Here is a 22,927-nt window from a genome sequence, read left to right on the forward strand (position 1 = left end):
ACCAGGCCTGCTTTGCTTTTTATATTCTTCTAGGCAGTCAATCCTACAGGCGTCAGATAAGCCCTTGTATTTTGATGAATTGGAAACAGAAGGGTGCTCGTCTGTCTGAGAATTGCCATTATTGATTTATTATCTTAACAGCCAGTTTTGGAAGAAGCAATAATGTTCATCCCCCGGGTAGAGCGATAAAAATTAACTGTACGCTTCTTTCCCAATGAATTTCTTGTGAAGAAGCCGACCCAGATATGCACCTTAATATTGAGATGTCACTCCACTTTCCTGACCTGTTTTTTCACATGCATATTAGCATCAGCTTACCATGTGGTTTTCTTATTGATGCTAGTGATGATATCAATCGTGACCTTGATACGGAGCTGGAGCTGCTAACTATGATGAATGTGCTAACTGGTAGTTTCCTTCTTCTTGACACTTCAATCACTGTCTAAGAAGATATAAGCATATTCATTGAATCAAAACAATGGTTAAACAAGCTGAAATAAAGTCCTGTATCTGTACATAGCCGCTACGATTGTTGAGATTTAAACACACCACCACTTTCATACGTAAGGCCAATTCTCTCTTGATCTACTTGCCTTCTTACAGGAAATCATAATGCTTTATAAAACAAAAACAGAATGAATCTGGGAACCCAATCCAAAGGGGAAAAGTAAAAATAGACAATCAAAACTGAAAATGAAATAAAGAAAAAAAAAACCAAGAAAAGGCACTTTTCCCCGCCATGTCTCTACACCCTAAAACGCCAATACTTGTAACGAAAGAGTTGAGGATCATAACATCAGATCATGAATCATCAGGTTGCCAATTCTGTAAGAAACATATTTATGTGCGTTGTGCTCCGGATTTTCAGTTGGAGTCCCGTCTCCTTTATGTTCTGTAGTTCCTTTTGCTCTCTGACCTTGGTTCTGGATTGTCACTTTTATCAGTGTCATAATTCTCCCTCTGAGACTCAATCTCAGTACTACCTACTTGAGTTCTTCGGTGCCTTCGATCCTGGGAGATTGAATTGAAAAAGAATGAATACCGTCAGGGCTCGGATGGAGAAACCATATAAATGTAGGAGGAAAGCACATTATTAGCAGAATGAACAACATCCACTGCAATACATAATTTTGCAACAAACACACAAGGAACTCCATGAATGAGCCAATGCTGCAGAGTGATTAAGAATGTGAGTGAAGGGTCTCCTTATTGTGAGGTTGGCACAGGGTAAAGCACAGTGTAAGAAAACCATTTGTCCAAAATGATCTTGAATACGTGAGAAAAGGTCATAGGTTATTAGGAAGAAATGTAGGTAAAAGAGGCCACAGGCACAAGTTTGCCCAAAAATGTGGAGAAGATTAAATGAGTGACTAGGTGAACAAGTCCTTAAACTGTAAATTAATGGAAGAAGTAAACCGAGTATGAGTAGCGTATGGTTCTAGTCTGGATATCTTCTTAATAAAGTGCATATACACTTCGGTTCCAACCAGTACAAAGTTACTCGAGCAAGGAGGGAAGGGTGGAGGGATGGAAACAACATGAACCTAGTTAATACGTTCGTTCTTTCAGTAATAAACTAGAAGGCTAGAAGTAAAGTTGATCATAGAAACTCTGGTTTGAAGAAGTCATAGTGTTTAAACCAAAAACCAAAAGACTTTTAAACTCTTAAGACAGAAAAATCTAAACCAACCTCTCTTGGAATTGGATATTCCTCTGACTCGAGCATACGAACAACCTGACTCATCCTTGGCCTCTTGTCAGAGTCTGGATCAACACATCTCAAAGCAGTCAAAAGGGATCGCTTAAGTGCTCTTGTAGATGGCCTGGATTCAATATTAGGATCCACCACTTCCTCAGAGCGCCTGCTTCCAACCATCATTTTCAACCACTCAACAAGATTCACCTGCTACCACAACAGAACTTTAAATTAAATGAGATGGAAACTTCCAACTATGTTCTGAAACCTTGCTGTATAGCTGAATTATATAAAGCAACTAATGTCTAAAGAAAGCATGAAAGTGAACCATCCAGAAAAGGGAACATAATTACATCCCAATAAAAGACTTTGCACAAAAAGAACTTTCTTGAGGCAACTCAGAGGCATCATGGGTAAGACAAACGAGTAATAGCAAAAAGTAAAGCTATGTACTAAATACATAGCCTTAACCAGAACACGCCATTCTGCATTTCCTTTCCTGGCTTGTCTTTTTCTAGTCACCAAACACAGTTTCTTGGGATGCAAATAGTGTTAATAAACCAAAAAGATTACACAATAGTGATTTTACATAAGTTGCCCTTGTAGTGCGGTACATACTACAGTCTAAAAATGGGGAGCTTGCTATGTAGGATATCAGATAGAACAATCAAATGCATGCAAGATTAGTCTTGAGAAGATTTAAAATAGATAAACAGGCTTGATTAAGTAACTGTTTGGAAAATATAGTTCATGCTGAAAAGCAAGCAGAAATGTTTATTGTACAATACCAGAGGAACATCATATCATGAGTATGCCAACATAGCCTCATATTTTGTTTCAAAAATCTACATGATGAAGCTTAAGTGTTGCAACGTTTGCAGGAAATTTGCTTAAATGGATAACCTTGGTTCTATCTGTTGCTCTTTCTAGACTATCAAACAGAAGAAAAGAGAGAAAACTCTAGTGTATAATGAATGGTATTGAGAGTTCAAACAATAATCAGGATTTCAGAGGGTCCATCTTGCAAAAACTCTCTCTCGCACAATTGCAGTAAGTTCAAACTTGAGAAATCACATAGCCCATGTCTGAATAGCCTTTAAAAATCGGAAAATGCATTGCAATTTCTAATCCAACAGGATGGGAGGTAGTAATGTGTACCTCTTGTGGCGGCCTACCATAGTCTACTGGATCTCTTCCTGTAATTGCTTCCAAAAGTACAACACCAAAGCTATAGACATCACTCTTTTCATTCAAAAGACCAGTATTTGCATATTCAGGAGCCACATATCTGTGCAGAGATAAGTAAATGAAGGTAAGATGTCCCTCCACAATCATAGACAGTAAGACAACATATTCATTAGCATCCCTGAAAAGTCGAACATCATAAAAACCTGTCTTGCATTTGGATAGAAAAGTAAAAGATTGCTCACCCAAAGGTGCCCATAACCCGCGTTGTGATGTGGCTTTTCCCTGCGCCGAGCAGCTTAGCTAGACCAAAATCAGAGACCTTGGCATTGAAGTCATCATCTATCAGTATATTGCTCGACTTTATATCTCTGTGAACAACTTTTGGCTCAATTGCTTCATGCAAGTAAGCAAGACTGCAACAAATGTATCTAGTTTTAATTAAACAGATTTTGTTTAAACTGATTTTGTTGGACAAATGATACCAGTGATTCAACTTACGCCTTAGCTGTGCCAAGTAGAACCTTCATCCTGGCCTCCCAAGTAAGATAGCCATGATGGCGCATAGCTCCATGAAGCCATTGCTCTAGATTACCATTGCCGACATATTCGTAGACTAACATCCTGAAATATTGACAGTGAATGAGATTAGTGCTGACAGTGCACATTATTAAAACTATAATACTAATCCTGACATTTTTAGTGGTGCGCTTATGTCACCTAACACATATTTAAACAGAAGAACTCCTAACTCAAAACTAGCTTGAATGGTAGCTCTTGTGATTGCAAGATGATCAAGTCAATTACAATGAGATTTCAGCTTTTGAATCTCAGCTAGCAGGTAGACTATTCACATGTATCAAATGCATGATGTCCGAGTCATGATTATCATTGCATGAAGACTCGAGAATTTGGATCTTAAGCTTATTTATTTAAGAAAAATAAAGAGTGATTAAAGAATGATGAAGCAGATACCTATGAATTCCTTCAATGCAATATCCTAGAAGCCGGACCAAATTTTTGTGACGCACATGCCCAATGGCTTCAACTTCCACTCTGAATTCTTTCTCAGCTTGACCTCTGGTGAAATGAAGAAAAATCAAGAGACAATTGGACACTTAACAGAAAAAGAATTATGAGAAGGGGAAATGTTGCTATTTGAATCAACTTGTTAAGGCACTCACAAGTTGTTGAGGAGCTTCTTAACGGCCACTGGAGTACCATTAATTAGTTTTCCTCTGTAAACAACACCATATCCACCCTCACCAAGAACATTTTCTTTTGAAAATCGGTTTGTTGCAAGCTCAAGATCTCTAAGAGTAAACCAATGGCCCCAGCCCAAATGCGAAAATTCTGGAAGTCCAGTCAGAGGAGAAGGAGCTGTTATTGGATGCGAATTTTTGTATGCACCAAATGTTCCAGAGCTCCCTTCCTCTCCAGATTGTGATCCACAACCATCTCTTTCAACATGATGAAAAGAACCAGATTGACTGCCGTTATCTGCATTCTTCGTTTTCCCCGTTCCCAAATGGACCAAAACCTTGTCAGACTCTTTATCACTAGATTTGTCATGAATAGTAAGAAGAATCCCTTCACGAGGAGTAAATTCATTTGTTGATACTTGCTCCACTCGCACTTCTTTAATTTCTTTTGAAACTGCCGGTATTTGGCTGAAGGGAATCTGTTCATTAGCTCTTTTTGATTTCTTTCTTGAAGTAAGATAGCATGTCAGCACAAAGAGGATAACTACAATCAATGCCCCAACAATGATTCCAATCAGTTCCCAAACCTTCAGACCAAATATTGAAGTGCTTTTGGATAGCTGAGCATTTAAATCAGAAGCCATCTTCTCTGAAGCCAAAAACAAAAACCTATGAATTAGCACAAGGAACATAGAATTCGCAAATATTAATGGCTCAAGACAAATGACTCTAATGCTCATACTATTGACTATTATAAGACCAAAAACAAAAAAGTTACTTATTTCCACTAGCTCTTAATTTGGTTGGCATGAGGCCAATATGAGTATGCAACATCTTAGCTGTCTTCTTAAAATCGTGTTGCTGGATAAACAAGACCAAAGCTTGTGGAAACAACACTCAGCAGAAGTTACTCCATGCAACAAGACAGATGCATCTTTTTCACTCTCAATTGATAGATCAAGAACACATAAGTAAAGAAGACCAACTGCAGAAAGCACATTTTCTCCCTACCAAAAAGTTACTTCACGAACATATCCTAAATTTGCTGTTTCACTCTTCACATGAACAGGTAGAACAGATTAAGTAAATGGAAATAATTATAAATGAAAGAAAAGCAGAGCAATGTGATGAGTTCTCGAATTTCTTTACTCGTTCTCAGTTACATACCTTGCGTGAAATGGGATTTGTATACGACCCTTCACAGCATAGATCTCAGACACCCCATTAAAATCCAACCTTTTCTTGGAGAAGCAAACTAAACTGCAACTACAGATCTCTGACCAAAGAAGTCCAAAAGATCAATATCAATATCAGCACATTTCCCAGAATCCCAAATCAACACAGGCCTCAAAAGCATCAAATTCAGAGCCAACTGATGGAAATCCAACAGGTTTTTCACAGCATTAACAAATGCAAGTTCAAATCTGAGCTCAGATTCAGTTTTCCAACTCCACCAACTGCCCTGTTTTCCTTGAAAATGCCTTGACCAGATAACAACAACAAAAGGGCTGTACTTGCAAAGAGAGTACAGGTACATAGAATGGTGAAAAATGTTACTAATGACACAATGATAAATGCGATGGTTGTGATGGTGGTGGTGGTGGAATCAGTTATAATACTTGCTAGAAAATGAACAGGATAAATAAGGAAGGATGGAGTTATCAGTGGTAGGTAATAAGAATGTCTTAGAAGAAACAGTAAAAGGGAAGCATGGAGAGGCGCAAGCTAGCCAAACAAACCTCCCCGCTCCCCCACCCCCCGGGCCTGGACTTAGGCTGGCACTTTTAATTTCTTGTGAAGATGACTGTTTATCAGAAAAAAAAGAAATAGTTTTCCAAGGAATTTGCTACAGTTTTTGGGGCAGTCCAGTAACTAACAAGCGCATAGAAAAAGTACAGTACAGTTGAAAATTTAGAGATATAAAATATCTTTTTATGTTTGCAGGTCAAATGTCGGTTAAAATTAGTGCAGTAATTTTAGGAAGATTGTGAGGAGCAGTTTCAGACTGTGTTATGACTGACTTGGGAATGAAGGATGTGAAAATATGAATTGTGATGAGGGAAAACAGTGGTGATGAGGGAAAACAGTAGAAAGACGACTACTTTTGTTGCAAAAGTAAATGACTATATCACGACCAGAATTTTTCATTACTCCACTCTAAAACTGATTAATGACTGTTACTATTTGGTAGCTTTTATTGCATTCTTATAACTTAATCCCCCTAAAATAGGCTGTAATTTTGCTTGCTTCCATGGAGAAAGAACCAATAGCTTCTGAACAGCATGATGACCCTTGAGTTCAAGACTCATTTTAGCGAGTAGATTGTAATATAGGTTTTATTATTTACTTCAGTATTTTCCCTCTAAAACAAACAAAGAAAAACAAAAACAAAAAAAGAACTGGCTAGCTCGTATGGTGTAAACGAAACTTGTATCTTAGATCAGAAAGAAACAAAGGAAACTTGTGTAAGAACAAGCAAGACCGACACAAATGAAACATGAAATTGATTAGGTCCATTGCAGTTATGAAAAGAAACGGTGGCCTACTTCTCCATCTCACTGTTCAAGTCAATGAGTCATATTGGACCCTCATCCAAGATTTCTTCGTTTCTTGGCTTTATCTTTGTCGAACGGTTTCATTTTCCATTCATACATGAGTAATTGTTTAGCCAAAAAGAGATGCTAAATCATGATACATGAATTCTCCAAAAAAAAAAATTTAAAGAAAAAGAAGAAGAAGTTCTCTGAGTTCTGGATTCCTTCCTGCTTCTTAAATCCTGCTCTTCCTTTGATAAAAAAAAAATTTGAAAAAAAAAAAAGAAAGGATGTTATTTTAAGAAAATTTCATTCTTGCTGCATTGCGTCATTCTCCAAGCCTACTAAGAAAAGGGAAATGAGCATTCAAGAGCATGTATGCTTGAGAGAAACGTTATCTCCAAAATCATTGCATTTATGTTGGGAATTACAAGTCACAAACAAGTTAAAAGAGTTAAAGATAAACTTAAAAACCATGGCTAGTCTTCAGAAAAAGAAACATTGCAATAACATTTAAAGCTAATGTAGAGGTGTGGGCTACAATTCTTAGGTTAATCTTTCTTTGCTTTATTACTTTAAAATTTTCTTATTTTCTAGATACTAGTATATGCTTGCCACTGTTGATACCACGAAGACATTTAAAGTCTCGATGGGAGTGAAATGTCAAAGTTCAACCCTTGCCTTCCACCTTACCACTTAATTGTGACTGTCACTTTCAAGTGACTTCCTCCAACAGGATATAGTTGCGACAAAAAAAAAAAAAAGATAGTAGTATATGCTTGGTTTTGCAAGCTGTGATCCATGCCTCCATGTCACATTAGCGTGCTACATTAGGCTAAACCTTCGTACACCAAAATCATTAACGATTAAAGTGCATTGCCCATATGTTTGAAAATTTTCTTTAGCATTTATCTTGAAAACAAAAGTAGCCCCCATCTCCTCCCCCAAACTTCAATATATTGCCCCACAGCCCCACAACTTCAATCATATCAGATCTAGCATCACAAGTTTATCTGAAGAAAAAAACTTGTAATGCTATTGGATGGATAAGTTGAGAGCATTTATCTTGATTGTTTGCTAATGTTTCAGCTGAAGTTAATAAAAACATTCGTGTTCTATATTTAGTGAGAAATAAAACAAATCTTTCATTCTATTTCTATTAACCCCAAAAAACAAAAAGATAGGAAAAACAGAAAATACCACCAAAAAAAAAACAATATGTTTTTTCTTTGATTGACACTTCTAGATTCTGAAGACAGTTTGTATTTAGCCTAGACTTTGGCATTAGAAAACTGATATATTTGTCTTCACAAGAAACCACTACGTGCACAGATGTCAAAACTCTAAACCATTTTTGTGCATGCGTGCATTAGGCATGCAAATGGTAAGTATATTTTTTTTAATACTAGTTACACTATTTAATATTTCCTCACAGGAATCTCACATCACATGTAACTGGAAGAATACATATTCTTTTCCATTCTAGGGGAGAACTAACCCTCATTGGAGATGTTGATTATATCCAGTTTCTTGAGGTGCAAACGATATAAGGGTAAGGCTAAGGCTATTCTCCTTCGCAGGTGGAAGATGAGTTGAAACATGAAAGACATTTTGCCAAAAAGAACCCTAAAAAGAAACAAAAAGAAAAAGAAAAACCTTTGATTATTTACCGAACTCTGATGATATTACAAGGAAAATTAATTTGGTTTTTTTTTTTTTGGGGGGTTTCAAAATAACTAAAATTTCAAGCACTCTACTGCTTTGAGCAAAGTAATTTTCAAGGCTTTTAGTCACTTTTTGTTTGTGCATATATATATATATATGTGTGTATGTATGTATATACACACAACCCATTCATGTATGTAAGGAGGATATTGGCCTCAATGGAATAAAAAAACTAGAATCCAAACAATTGATATATTTGACAAAGAGAATATAAACAGAATCCTTTCATGTTTGTCTCCTAAGATTAGACTGGACCCTTGTCCTAAACTTATAATTTAGGAACTAAAAGGGCCCTTTAAATGTAAATTGACTAGACTATGGCCATGTGTGTAGATGACATATTTTAAGGTTTCTTCCATGGGATCACAGACCAAATAAAATACAAAAAATTACCGACCATAATTGATTCAGAACTTGTCATCAACAGTTTTGGTTTTGAAGTAACTTGATCCATCATGCAAACATATCCCAAAAAAAAAAAACATGTAATAGATTCATCATTTTGATATGATTGCCAAGCCAAATACTGACCATCCACTATAAGCTAATTAAGGTTGATGACACATAGGTCCTTTAGGACAGATAATCACGTATGAGCTTTTCATTTATGTAGCAGGTTCCTGTAAATTTCATGACAAATTCTTTGGTACATTTAATGGCTTTGTTTGATTGCTGGATCAAGTATTTGTGAAAGTGATGGGCACGTCATATGCGTTGTTTGATGGAGATATGACTTGAACTCTGGCTTTGCTTCGGTTGGAGGTCAACCCAATGGCCAAAAAGCTGCGGAGAAATCAATTCAATTCCCAGCTTCACAAGAGGATTCAAAACCTGTCAGTACCAGTAGTGATTCTATGATTTGTGCACCAATGACTCATCTGTAAACCTGATTAAGGACCCAATTAAGGTGAGCATCACAACTTGAGAAATTATGAATAATCAATCGGGTTGGTTAATTATTACCTTTTTAGACTCCAATTTGTCTTGGATAATAAAAATAGAATAATTTTATTAATCATGGAACCAAATCTGCAACAAGTGAAGAACTAATAAAAGACGAAGAAGGGTTTTTCCATATACAAAGAATTGATAGCATACTTAGGAAAGTTGTGAGTAGGAACATTAAAAAGTTCTAGGAATCCATATATCTTCTCAGCACATGAAATCTTGACGTAGGACAAAGGCATCATCAATCAACAAACCACGTGATGAATCATCAGACTCCAATTAAATCGTTAATTATGTATACACTTTCACATTGTTGTAGTATGATATAATCATTATAAGTGTGTAGTGAATCATGCATCTGCAATATTCCAAGCTACTCACTCATGTAAAATGAAATGAAGAGTACAAAATAAAAGTAATGTTGGGGCCGCAGAACGTAGAAATTTTTTATTCTAATTTCCCTACATGCATCTTCTCCGCTTCTTAAATTCCATCCCATTCCTGCTAAAAAAAATTTCTTTTTTAAAAGGAGTACAAAATGAAAGTAGGGACTCCTACAGGAATTTGTATCTGATGCTATCAAATTATGCTAAAACCCTCATGCAAATGTGCTGGCATTCCAAAGGGGCAATGAGTTGACTTGGTAACAGGATGTAACAGGATGTGACTAATTCTAATGAATTGGCTCAACAATCTTTTCTCATGGATGAATGCACTAATCACGGGGGATTTCTTGCCTCTATGTTTCAGGGCCTACAATATACTAGCTGGCTAATCACGTCCTTAAATTTGAGCAGGCTTACAATCACGTCAAAGGATCCAACAAGATATGCTGATGCTCTCTTGCATATCTGCTGTTTTCACACGCCCCATAACAGGACCTTCAAACTTGATTGTAAAGCTTTAGCCTCAGTGCCATGAATCATCCGTGAAAGTCTCTAGCCGATATAAAAAAAATTGGGATTTTCTCAAAGGACTTAAGAAATGGGAAAAAAGATTAAGAACACACGCTTTACATCGGCCTACATAATTTTAGAGAATTGAAAAGTTCAAGAACGTATTTTTATACTATGAGAAAATTCACGAATATCTTTTTTCATGCACTGAAAATGTAGTAATTTTTTTAGGATTTTTCTGATGAGTCGTTAACACATCTAATGTTCACCTAATCTACCAAATATATACACATACTTACAATTATTACCCTCCCTTGTATTTATACACTTTCCTTATTTAATCTTACCTATACTCCCTTGTAATTATTTACTTTTTTAATTAATCTTACATTTCAAAAAATATAACACTTGAAAACAACAAAAAATTTATACACTGCATAGGAAAACTTGCACTTTCTTTATATACATACATAATTGAAAAAAAAAATCATCCTTTCCAAACTTACATATAATGCATTGTACATGTGTAGGATCACTTTTTGAAAAACTCATACACATAGAATTTAGTTTTAGTTACCCGATAGCTTCTATGTTTTTACAATGGGATAATTTCGCAAACCTCCCTTGAGGTTTCTGACACTTGCACTGACACCCCCTGAGGTTTTAAAAATTTTACTACCCACCTTTGCTTTTGAGATTTTGGTAACAATTCAATCCAAATAGGATTAAAATATTATTTTCATGAGTGAGATGAGATTTTTATTTCATGAATGCCCTCCTAGTCTCTGTGTTAGTAAAAGATTGTAAGTTATTAAAAGGTTGAAATGATTAGTAAAGTTGAAGGGGTATAAATACAATTCAGGAACTTTCAAGCACCACATGGAAACATAAGCAATGTTTTAACAACCATAGCAACACCTACCTGCAAGTTCCAACCGCCAGATTTTTTATTCAGCAGCAAGTGTATATAAACATCACAATTGCATCTACACCCTCAAGATTATAATTGTAAGCAGCAAGAGTTTGGGTGCATATAAAGTTATTGTTTTGTGCTGCATTTAGAGTTCAAAGTGAAAACATTTAGCAGAAATTATGGCTCTTTAAGCCATAGGGGAGAATTATGGAATTCACCCACATCTTTCAATAACAAAATACAACTTTTATTTGACATAAGATCAGAACAACACACCAGCATTTACTTCAATTCTTAATATTTTTCTATTATCCCTTCGTCACCATATAAATTTACACATAATAGAATGCATGAAGTATAGGAATTTAGCTTTATTACCAACTCAAAAATCTACTGATCAAGCAAGGTAGTTCAGAATGTATTGTAGATAACATACTAGTTTTCTTGAAACTGATTCACAATGATAGAAAGTGGTCATCATTGTTTGTGAAACCTCAAGGAGGCTTGTGAAATTATCCCTTTTATAATCTGGTAGGTTTTTCTACTTCTATTATTTTGAATTTGCTCTCGATGTGATAGAAGTGGTCATCATACAACAGTCATGTACGATGTACAGATGCCCACTTGTGACACATAGTTAAATTTTTTGACAATTTGAGATTCTTATTCTAGTATAACATATTTCAAGTTAACATTCTTCTTGGATACTCCTTAAAGTATAACATTCTTCTTGGTTGAAGAAAATCCCTCAAGTCTCGGCATATCATTTTTCACAAAACTTGTCGTCACGTAGTGCTAAAAGATGAAAAAGAATAGTCATCTATCAAATTGGAGAAAATTCAAACAAATAGACAAAAGCTTTGCAGGTTCAAGAGGACAATCTTTAAGCAATATTGTACTGTACTACCATGTGGGGTTTTAATAGTTGGAAAATAGCTGTCACTCAAGACATGAAGTCCCTATCAAAAGATCTAAAACAGAAGACTCAATTTATTTCACCAATTCATGAACTTATTGTATACTAATATGGATTGAACTGTAGAAAACTGTTTAAGCATTACAGTACTTAAAATTTCAGGCTGCAAGAGAAGTTTCTGTTGGGCAATCTTCTCCATCAACAACCATACACGTCAACAATCCACATCCAAATTGGACTTTCTTTTTGGGAGGGCGGGGGTGGAAGGAATTAAGCAATGACATTGCAAATCATCAAAAAGGGTTATCAGAAATTCATGCTGTTTCCTATTGGCAAGATGGTGCATTTTGAATGGCCCGGCACAATGATTAATACTCTACTTGATATAATAATCTTCTTAATTATGGAATCAATATGGGTAACAACACTTTACAGATATTGATTGAAGCAGGCATAGAATAGTTTCTGATTAGAAGTATTTAGTGTGTTTCGTTTAATTATTTTTGTTCCAAGATTTGTTATCTTATCATATGAGCAGTGGGCCAATCTTAAGGTGCTGAAATCTGTGCTCCATTGCTTTAATCATTTGTTCTAATGAATGTAATCATTTCATTACTATTCCAACTATGCACAATATCTTCGTCGATGACCCACGCACCATAATTAGTACATACTCTAAAGTAATTATTACTATTAGAGATGAAACATACTAAGCATAAATTATTAAAAAAAAAACACACACTCACACACACAAACTAAGCACAAATGGCACTTCTTTTGTGTTGTAAGATTTGAAGATTCAGTATGTACAATATAGTGTTTAATATAAAGTCGTGGTATTTTAGACACGATTCTTGAAGTCATAAACCTTAATCTTGCTTGTGTTGCTAACCAGTACCATCAATGGATGTAGATGTGGCAGATTAAAATTAGATTGTAGATTTTTTTTTCACTTGTAATTGAGAGGTAACGGATTACTAATAAATTTTTAAAAGGAAAAATTATCAAATTATACAATTTTCTTGCATCCATAAAGTACAATAATAATAATAATTTGGGGGAAAGGGAGGGGTTATTCACATTAATAAGAATTAAGGATAACGAACTACTATTTTTGTTTTTGTGTTACATTTTGGCCTCGTTTGGTAAGTGAATTTTTTGAATGTATGTTTTTAATTTTTACTGTAAAATACTGTAGAAATTGTAGAAAAAAATTTTGAAGTGTGTAAATTTTTGAATATTTTGAAGTGTATAGTTTAAATTTTTGAAAAGTTTTTTGATGTTACTGTAGGTAAAGTTGTTAAAAAACTTATAGCAAACAAATTTGGCAAAAAACTTGCTTGCCAAACAAGGCCTTTATTCCTTCTTGTTACAAAACCACATTAATTATGGAGGACAACTAAATTTGGAGCAAGAAAAATACATAGATTTACGGTACCAAAATGACCCTAATACTGATGTCATTGTAATTAAGAGGAAAAGAAGAAATAATAGCGAGGCAACAGTCAAGAAAATATAATACAAAAGTCATTATATTTTATAGATTAGTTTTTCTTTCTCGTCTAACAAAATTGAATAAAAAAGAAACGATTGTCTCCCTTCCTCACACTCGCTTTTTTTTTTCTTTCTTTTTTTAACTCGATAATTTCTAATCTACTCCCTCTTTTATTATACACTAAGGGGAGAGGTGGAATATTACACTTTTTCAATGAGTCAATTCTTCCTCTCCATTTCCAAAATAAATGTAAAAGAATCCAAGAAAATAAAAAACTAGAAATTGACCTTCTTACATTTGGACCGGTAATTTTTGAACTACTTTGGACCCAAATTCTATCCATCCTAATTGGATAATTGTCCTTCATTCAATTGGGCCGAAAAATTTTCCTTTTAATAAAACATCTCCAGCCCAAAACGTAAGCGAGCTCTGCTTTCAATCAAAAAACGACGTCGCAGTTCTCCTTCCCGCTCATCAGACCTTTTTAAATCGCTACCCCCTGCTTCCCCTGCACTGAAATGACAGCAATTAACGTTACTCTCCTGCTCCTGCATTTAAATTCCTATCAAGTTCCAATGATGGTTTCAAAATCAAGTGGTTAGTTCGAAAATTGGAGCCCTAATTTTCAACAGTGATTCGGTTTGAATTTTAATGCATAATTACACATATTTTCCGGTATGATTTTTTTTAGGTGATCTCTGGGAAGAAATTTTCTCCGAAGAAGATGGTAATCTTGACCGTGGCAGTGATTTTGGGAACTCATTAAAGCCGAAAGAACCAGAAATCACCGTGTTGTATCGAAGGCGAAAATGCCAGAATCCTAGCAAAGATGTTGTAACAGAAAGGTCCATCTTTCTCGTTTTTGTTAATATAATTTCTTTTTTCTTTCAAAATATTGAATTTTTAAAGTAATTTATTTCAGAAGGCGGTCAAATTCAAGTTCGACTTCGCTAAATGAGAATCGGGTGAGTTTAGTGCCTGCTAAACGAGTTAGTTGGAATCGATCACTTTCCACTAGGTATGTGCCCTAATTTTCCTTATTAGCTGAATAATTTTTTGCTGGGATGGTAAAAATACGGCATTGTGGCAATTTCATATTATGTAGTGATGCAAGCTGTACATGTGTACGTTTCTGTTTGATCTTTGAGAGCTGTGGACTTCCTTGCATTTAATTATACTTGTCAAAATTAACCGAGTTTCGAATAAGCGTGAGGCAGTTTTGATCAGAAATGAGGTATTGCGGTTCTGAATTAGGACTAACTAAAGTAAAGTTGAAGCTTTTAGCACGTATCCAAAATTCAAATTTTTGTTTTCACGGTTTACTCTGTAAATGAAGGCATGAAGTGAAAAGATGGCTAACAAGTAGAAAGTTAGCAAGATGTTTTATAGGGGACATTCTGCTAGTAGCTTAGAGATAGGAACTCTGGTGAAGGTTTTGATATTGAATCTTTTATAGTCTGAAATGTGTGCAGGAAGTTCTGCATTTGATAGGTTGAGCTATGTTGGGATGTAGTGTTTTAATCCATGCTTTAAGTTGTCATTTCTACCATTTTTTTTATGAGGTTAGAGGTTCAATTTTTGTTATACCCTTCAGAACTGATACTATTAAGCATGACTTTTCCCAAAATAGCAATGGTGAACAGTATCTACAGAACAACATGTCTATAGCGAGATCTCGTCAGCCTGTTATTTTGCTTGTACTCCAGTTTAAACTACTGAATAATGCTAAATAGAAGGCATGCGCTGATTTGCATACCGAAGGTATTGTGAATTTGCCCTGAGGTAGCACGGAACAAGACTGTGAGCACACTACTGGAGTCGTTTTTTCCCCTTTTGCTGTTCGTATATCTAGGTTCTTCATGTTGAAATTTGGAGCATCTTTATTTGGCTGGCCTGTTCACTTTTCTTGTCAAGTCAAATAGTGAATGTACCATAAGTTATTCAAAAAATGCCGCATCTTTTAAGTCCATTGCTCTTTTATCCGGTTCAAAACATGAGCATTCCCTGAAGAAAGCCTTTCTGTGGCAAGCTCGTAATACATGATAAACCAAACACACATTTTTAAGACCTTCCAATCATAAATTCACAGGGGAAGGACAAGCATCACAGTTGAGGCATTTGTGGGCTACCAACCTCAACAAAGGAAAAGTAAAAGGAAAGGGAAACCACCTCTTCCCAAGGTATACACTAATGCCTTTGCCTCATTTCTTAAACTCCAGCTAGAATTTTACATTTTTGACATATTACTCCCTTATGTGTGGCACTGGTTGCATTAAGAAGCATAGCAAAAAGTTGGTTCAGTAGCTTTCAAACATTGCTGAAAAGTCAAAAACAGGATAGCATTTACTGTTGGTTTGCTGATATTTTAGCTTGAAACAATATAATGCTAAAAAACAAATGCTAGACTTATGTAGGAAGCATTTCCAACTCATGTATGGTTCCCTCTTTCAGTTTAATTCTTCGTTCTATGTAGGGAAAAATTATACAGACTCCCAGCTTTGATAAAGAGATTGCATATTTTAAAGAGGTTGATTCCTTCGAGTTGTTGGAGGAAAGCCCCTCACCTAAGAGATCTGGTACATGGCTCATGGGTGTCCAAACTGATAAGGTGGCCATACCGCATTTGTCATCTGTGCTGCGGAAATGGCTAATTGCTCAAAAACAAGGTTGTGGGCCTCCCCTTTCTCTGACAAAGATATTGCAAACTCCAGCAGTTTGCAAGGAATCTGTTTCTTCAGCTCTCAGAACCTTGGAAGATGGATCCCTTCCAATCCATCCAAGCTTATCTATCCAGAACAGAATCAACTTTAGTTCTCTGAGTGGAGATTTCTCCATAAGGCCTTCTGCAGCAGAAAGGTGTAGCGAGAAGAGCTGTGAGGATATTCAAGTTGCAGTTGGTAAACTCTCCCTGACTTCATACCATGATTCACAGGATGGTCTGGGCTGGGATCCACTGTTGGCTCTGTTGACAGCCTGTGGACAGTCAGCTCCTTCAACACTATTGGATGTACTTTTAAGTTACTGGTTTGTATATATGTTACCTCTTTAATCCCTATTATGATTGCTTGAGATTTTATTTATTTGTTATGTCCTGCTTATGTCAAAGAAAGTGATTTCATTTTTTTATCAGGACTAGTGTTTCTTTTTGTTTTTTTGAAACAGAATCATGAAAAAGATAAAAGAAAATAGTTGATTGGGGAAGTTATTAAGTGGTTTCACATCTACTATGGGATTTTCAGGAAGAACATAAAGTGACACTGCACCAAATTTGGCTTGATATTTTGTATCTAGTAAGAAAAGATGTTTGAGTTTGAACGAGCAGAGTCTTGATGCAGTACACTTGTACCTCTTGCAATTTGCAACAGATTTATATTTCATGGCATTGCTTGTTGCCTCAATTTTTAAAGAACAGTCAATTTTCATGGCATTGGTGACTGGATTCTGTTATGCTTCTAGTTTTTGTTCATCTATGTTCTGGACAAAATCAGAAAGGATTTTACAAATCTGTTAGTTTGCTGAATTTTACTTCGTGATTTAGTAAATTTTGTAGAAGCATAGTTACATTTCCAGGTGCAGCCTTCTCTTCTCAAGGGTGGGATTGGAAGTAAAATCAAAATGAAAGAAGACTGAAAAGAGCTCATAGAGAAATTTAAGCAGGGTTCACAGCAAGTGATGTAGTAGATTCTTGGATACTTCCAAGTTATCTAAATCTTACTTTTAACATCTTTTATTTCCTGCTAAATTTATCCGAAGTCCAACTTGTGCTTGCACATAAGCAATTTGGAGGTGGACAGGGGGATCTTTGTTGCTAACTCTTTTTTTCTTATTAGTTTTGCACTTGCACTACACTTTTATCATGACATTAATTAAGAAACTAAATTCTTGTTCAAACTCAGTGATTCAGAAAACACATCAAAGGTTGGTGAAGGAACATTTGGAGAAGCATTCAAGGTGGGTGAGACTGTGTGCAAGATTGTCCCATTTGGTGGAGATTTTCGGGTCAATGGAGAAGTGCAAAAGGTAATCAACACATATTCGTACTTGTGCAAGTGAAATAATTTTTTATTTCCATTGGAGGTAAATTTCTGGGTTTTCCTTTTTCAAACTTTGCTCTATTTTCTGTTAAACACCTTGGAAAAATTAATCTTTGCAAATATCAAAGTGATCTTTGGTTAAGGAAACCAGATTTTCTCTAGTTTTATGAAGCATGTTTTTTGTACTTGTTATGAGCCAAGTTGGAAAGTTAAGGATCTATGGATGGTGTCTATATTTGGAAAAAAATGTCAATCTGTTCTCTGTCTCTAGTTCTTTTCTTTTACTTATGTGTGAAGTAATTTTAAGATCCCAAATTCTAATTTTTAGCTTCTTGCCCTGCTACTTTTGACATACTTCAGAGACCAGAAGAACTACTTGAGGAGGTGATGCTATCCTGCACTCTTAATAGGCTAAGACGTCATGGGGATGATGTCTTGAATGCATGTACTTCCTTTATACAAACAATAGAGTAAGTTCATTCATCACTAACAATGTTTTTGTCGTAGAGTACATTAATGTTTCGATCCAGTCAAATTTGTTACAATGCTTTGTGCCACTTCATGCCAGTTCATACTTCTTTGGGATCATAGCCTGTCATTCTTAGTCACTTGTTGATTTCTGAATAGGCAAAAGGCAGAAAAGTTTCATGTTATGTACTAGTTATTTGATTTCTTACATTCCAGGTGTTCCTTAAGATATTGTAGAAATTTTCAAGGGCTTGAGCTATTGTAAGCAAGATTTTGAATAGCTGAACCTAACTAGTACTTCTTTGTAATGTCACTGAAAGTTTGCGGGTGTGCAAAGGTCACTATGGTGCTGCCTTGATCAAAGCCTGGGAAGACTGGGATGGGAAGCATGGTTCAGAGAATGATCACCCTAAGGAGTTTCCAGAAAATCAGGTTCCCTTTCTTGTCAGCTTATTTTAACTGTGCCATTTTCGCAACTAACACATCATAATTTCTGACCATGGCAACATTGATTTGCACATTGGTATGCCTCAACTCTTGTGACCAAGATATATTTATTTTAGTTGTATTGATTATAAGATAATCAGCTAAGGTAACTCAAGAAAATTATTTTAGTACTCGTATTAATTATATATAATCCACTAAGACAACTCATGAAATGTTGTTCAGAACTATGTTGTATTTGTTCAAGAACATGGGGGTAAAGATCTTGAAAGCTTTGTGCTTCTGAACACTGATGAAGCCCGGAGCTTACTGCTTCAGGTTAGCTATTGGCCTGCATGTTCAATTTAGTTTTACTATTTTGTATGTGGCATAATATCTTGTCAGTCATATGTTGCAGGTTACTCTTGCGTTGGCTGTAGCTGAAGCTGCATATGAATTTGAACACCGGGATCTGCACTGGTAGGGTTGTCACGCCTTTTGGTTGGGGGTGGTACCATGCTTCTTGTCACCTCCCTTGCAACTGAAAATTTTTTTCCTTACTTGCAGGGGAAACATCCTTTTAAGTCGGAAAGGTTCTGAAACGCTATCTTTCACTCTTGAGGGAAGAAAAGTGAATGTCAGAACTTATGGATTGTTAATATCAATTATAGATTTCACCCTTTCAAGGATTAACACAGGTCAAGTTTGATTTCTACTTTGTCATGCATTTTCAATGTGTGAAGTCATTGTCGTAAAGTCCAACAATTTATCCACAGGTGAAGACATACTTTTCCTGGACCTTTCTTTAGACCCTGAAATATTTGAGGGTCCGAAAGGAGATAAGCAAGTAAGTTAGGGAAGTTTGTATACATCTTATTGATCTTTTAATTTAAAATTTGCTTAACTATCATGTATTTGTTGCAGTTCGACACATACCGAAAGATGAAAGAGGTTACTGATGAATGCTGGCAAGGAAGGTAATCAAACTTGATCTTTTGCTTTAATATTTAGACCTGTGATACTGTTGCCTCCGTCATGACACAAACCTGCACTTCTATAGACACCCGTGTGCATGTATAGAACATGGCTCGCAATGTTGGTCATATTTAAGATGCCATGCAATATGACAATATTAGTGATGTACATAACGTTTGTGCAAGATTCATTCTCAGTTAGGATGTCAAGTATTTACCTTAAGAATATCTATTTCGTGTTTATGGATGAGATGGTTCCTGTTGAAGGGCTAAGGATAATACGATGCATATCTTTGATTAAGATGCAGTTGAGACAGATCTACATAGGGGAAAATAAGGCATTAATTTCTGTTGAGTGAAAAACTAGATTTAGGCAAAAGCGCTAATGAAACTGGATCTAGTACATATGTGTTTATAAGTGGCTGTGCAAAGTCTGCAGAATACATAGATCTACACATTTCGTTTGATAATAAACTTACATTTGGTCATTTATTTCTGGTAGAAATCAGTGTGCATTTCTAGGTCAGAGAAGTCGAAGAGAACTTTTTTTTTATTATTAATGCAGAACAGAAAATACTGCACAGAGATACTTGCAATGAAACATCAAACAATCAATCTTTAGATGTCCTACTAGAAGATGATAGCCAACCTAGCTTTTCACGTATCTTATTCCTGAGAATTTCTTTCCTCTGTTGGGCGTTTTATTGCTTAGCTATTTGCATAGCACATCCCTCAGGATCTGCTCCCTAACCGTAAAAACTGCAATGCAAGAGGAGATGGTGAAAAGATGAATTAGATTCTTTAGCTGACATCCAATTTGTATTGCTCAATATAATCTCAAATTATACAGTATCAACTAGTATTGCAACATGCCTTAGAACACCATTTGAAATACGTGAATGCATGCTAACTGGGGCAAGTTTTGATAGCTGAAAGAGATGAAACTGCCTAAATCCTACAATAAAATGTGCTATTCAGAAGGATCATTAGGAGCATTTCTGATCAGAAGTTTTTAAAAGTTGAAAACTTGGGCAAAGAGTTTATGGTTCAGCATAAGCAGGTATCCAGAGATATTTATCCGTCGTGCGTTATATCAACTGTCTCTTTATAAGTGGATATAAGATTCTACTCTATTATCAGCTTTGAATTTAAGATACTCTGTCACTTAACAGTCTTGGCTTCTGTTTACAAAGGCGTTGCAAATTTTAATCTCTTTAAGAAATTTGAATATAGATGAGAAGATTTGATTTTGTTATTGAATGATCGTACAGTTTTCCGAAGACGAATGTCTTGTGGCTGCAGTACTTGGTTGACATTTTGCTACTAAAGAAATCGTATGTAAGTCTTTTTTTTTTTGCATGTTGCTTGACAGTTTAATTCTTGCTCTCTTTATAAACTTTGGTTGATTAATGCTATGAACTCTGGTTTCTTCAACCTGCTTTTAAATAATGTGGCAGGATCGGACATCCAAAGATCAGAGAGATTTACGTTCACTGAAGAAGCGTTTAAATGGTTATGGCTCGGCAAGAGATGCAGCTGCAGATCCTTTTTTCAGTGATCTGTTTGTCAACCATGAATCTTGAAATAAAACTTGCTAATTTCCATGGATATACATGCAGGTCTTAAACCCCTTATCAACTACTTATTTAAGGTCCTGGTAAATTCAGCTCTAGGGGATGACAGCAGAAACCAACTTGGTTTCCGTTTCATGTGGTTATTTAGTGGCCTAATTAATTGAGAAAGTATTATGGAAATTTTCTTTTCCTGCTTTTGTCAATCAATATATCTGTTGTATTCGGGACAAAAAAAATTGAAAAGTTGGATATACTCATGGGAAGCTTCGACGATTTTTGTAAGCTCGGTGCTTCGTAGATTGATCTATTGGTTGGGAACTTTGTGATATATGTTTTCTTCAATCTGATTTTTCTTAATTTCTGATCTGCAATCTTGAGTACTATTAATATTTCAATAGCGTACGCATATCAGCATGTATTGACAAACATTATTATTGTTCCATGTTTTTATTTGGCAAATAATGGCAATATAAAGTTTAATTCATGTGGGTCATCTTTTCTTTTATTTTTTGCTTTTTTCTCTTTTTTTTTTCAAAGGTCATACGGGTTATCTTTTTACTTGCAGGCACTAAATCATGCATTCAAAGCTCCAACCTTCTTAACCAAATTATGACCGCATACAGAATTTCCTGTTTCAAAAGGATCAATCCACCCCAAGCAGCCATTTGTAACGTTTATTAATAAGGAGGCTGCGTGATATGCTCCAGAAAATGTGGACATACAATATCTACAGCCTTTTCCGTCTCTTGATAGCACGCAATAGAATTGTCATATGGCCATGTCAAAAGATATACATTTAAAGAAAAATCAATTCCAGAAGAATGGTGCGTGGCTCTTATTTTTAGAGTTGAAACATGAATTAAATTATTCGATATTCAAATCGAGTACAAATAGAATTGAGTTCAATTTAATAAAAAAAAATTTGATAATAGTATTTTTTATTCAATAATTTTTAAATTTGATTAAAAAAAATTATTCAAATTTAGTTCGACAAATAAATAAATCAAATTTAAACAAATTTTCAAACTCGTTTACGGCCCTACTTGTTCTCAAAAGAAGAGAAACATCGGATCAGGAAGTACGAGAAAGAAAGTCAAGGGTGCCACATTTAGTGCTAAGTGCTTTACATCCTTCTTTCCAATGCCAGCACACTCACTTTCCGATTCTTGATGGTAGTATTTTTTTTCTCTTTAGAATTTTATTACCCATTCGTGCTTTCGGCTGACACCAGACCTAGTCAGACAAGATACTTTTGATTCATTTGGTATAGGAAAATTGAGAAATTAATCCACATGGGTGGACCCAATTACGTTCATATTGCCTAAATGATGATATGATAGCCGTTCAATAACATGGGATAAAAGGTGAAAAAGTAGCCCAATGCATGTTTCTCGTATATAAAAGGTCTCCTAAATGCCTGCGTTAATGCTGACACTGAAAGGGCAAAACTCGCGAATGAAAGTAGGATTTCTTTTTGAGGATTTTTTAAAGCACTATTGAGACGTTTATGCTTAACTTATTATATTATTCCGCTATTCTTATTTTTCTTGTTTATCCATCTCAAATTATAATCCACGTTCTGATTGAAAAATATAATTAACTTTTAACTTATCTAAAATATTCTTATTTAATATATTTTATATAGCCTGTCTTATTTAATACAGTCAACTTTTTCACCAATAATTGCTTTGATATATATGTCTTGACTGGTGCAATATAGTATAATTATTATTGTTGTATTTAATGTAAAGGTATAGTGATAAGTGATACTCTTAATATTAATATATGGATATTTTACAAAAAATATTAGACTAGATTTACTTTTCAAACAATCACAACCAATTTTGCTTAAATTGTGTGAGAGAAAAACCTAAAAACTATCAAAGTGGAACAAAAGAATTAATACACACTCACATTTATTGTCCTCCCGCATTTATTAATACT

The 22,927-nt window shown here is 35.3% G+C and overlaps 2 protein-coding genes across 5 annotated transcripts; one reads left to right on the forward strand and one right to left on the reverse strand.

Moving 5' to 3' along the window:
* Positions 1–439: 439 nt before the first annotated feature.
* On the reverse strand, positions 440–5,822 carry LOC113761738 (probable receptor-like protein kinase At2g42960). Of its 3 annotated transcripts, none has more exons than XM_027304849.1 (8): positions 5,251–5,822; positions 4,066–4,727; positions 3,857–3,961; positions 3,383–3,505; positions 3,127–3,297; positions 2,855–2,984; positions 1,691–1,906; positions 440–1,011 (listed from the first exon to the last, which is right to left on the reverse strand). In XM_027304849.1, the coding sequence occupies exons 2-8, from the start codon at positions 4,725–4,727 to the stop codon at positions 886–888; spliced, it is 1,533 nt and encodes a 510-aa protein (XP_027160650.1). In that variant the 5' UTR covers positions 5,251–5,822; the 3' UTR covers positions 440–885. The 3 variants fall into 3 exon arrangements, with proteins under 3 accessions (XP_027160650.1, XP_027160651.1, XP_027160649.1); XM_027304850.1 differs by having other exon boundaries at positions 1,691–1,903; positions 4,066–4,732; XM_027304848.1 differs by having other exon boundaries at positions 4,066–4,732.
* An 8,221-nt stretch (positions 5,823–14,043) lies between these two features.
* LOC113763229 (serine/threonine-protein kinase haspin homolog) lies at positions 14,044–21,286 on the forward strand. 2 transcript variants are annotated; one of them, XM_027306978.1, is made up of 15 exons: positions 14,044–14,107; positions 14,202–14,355; positions 14,433–14,528; positions 15,600–15,690; positions 15,984–16,534; positions 17,407–17,530; positions 17,905–18,014; positions 18,333–18,444; positions 18,682–18,774; positions 18,854–18,915; positions 19,003–19,133; positions 19,212–19,282; positions 19,360–19,412; positions 20,681–20,747; positions 20,867–21,286. In XM_027306978.1, the coding sequence occupies exons 1-15, from the start codon at positions 14,086–14,088 to the stop codon at positions 20,990–20,992; spliced, it is 1,863 nt and encodes a 620-aa protein (XP_027162779.1). In that variant the 5' UTR covers positions 14,044–14,085; the 3' UTR covers positions 20,993–21,286. The 2 variants fall into 2 exon arrangements, with proteins under 2 accessions (XP_027162779.1, XP_027162780.1); XM_027306979.1 differs by having other exon boundaries at positions 20,681–20,743; positions 20,867–21,002.
* The last annotated feature ends 1,641 nt before the right edge of the window (positions 21,287–22,927 follow it).

The sequence above is a fragment of the Coffea eugenioides genome, chromosome 2 (assembly GCF_003713205.1).
Source record: "Coffea eugenioides isolate CCC68of chromosome 2, Ceug_1.0, whole genome shotgun sequence".
Taxonomy (NCBI): domain Eukaryota; kingdom Viridiplantae; phylum Streptophyta; class Magnoliopsida; order Gentianales; family Rubiaceae; genus Coffea; species Coffea eugenioides.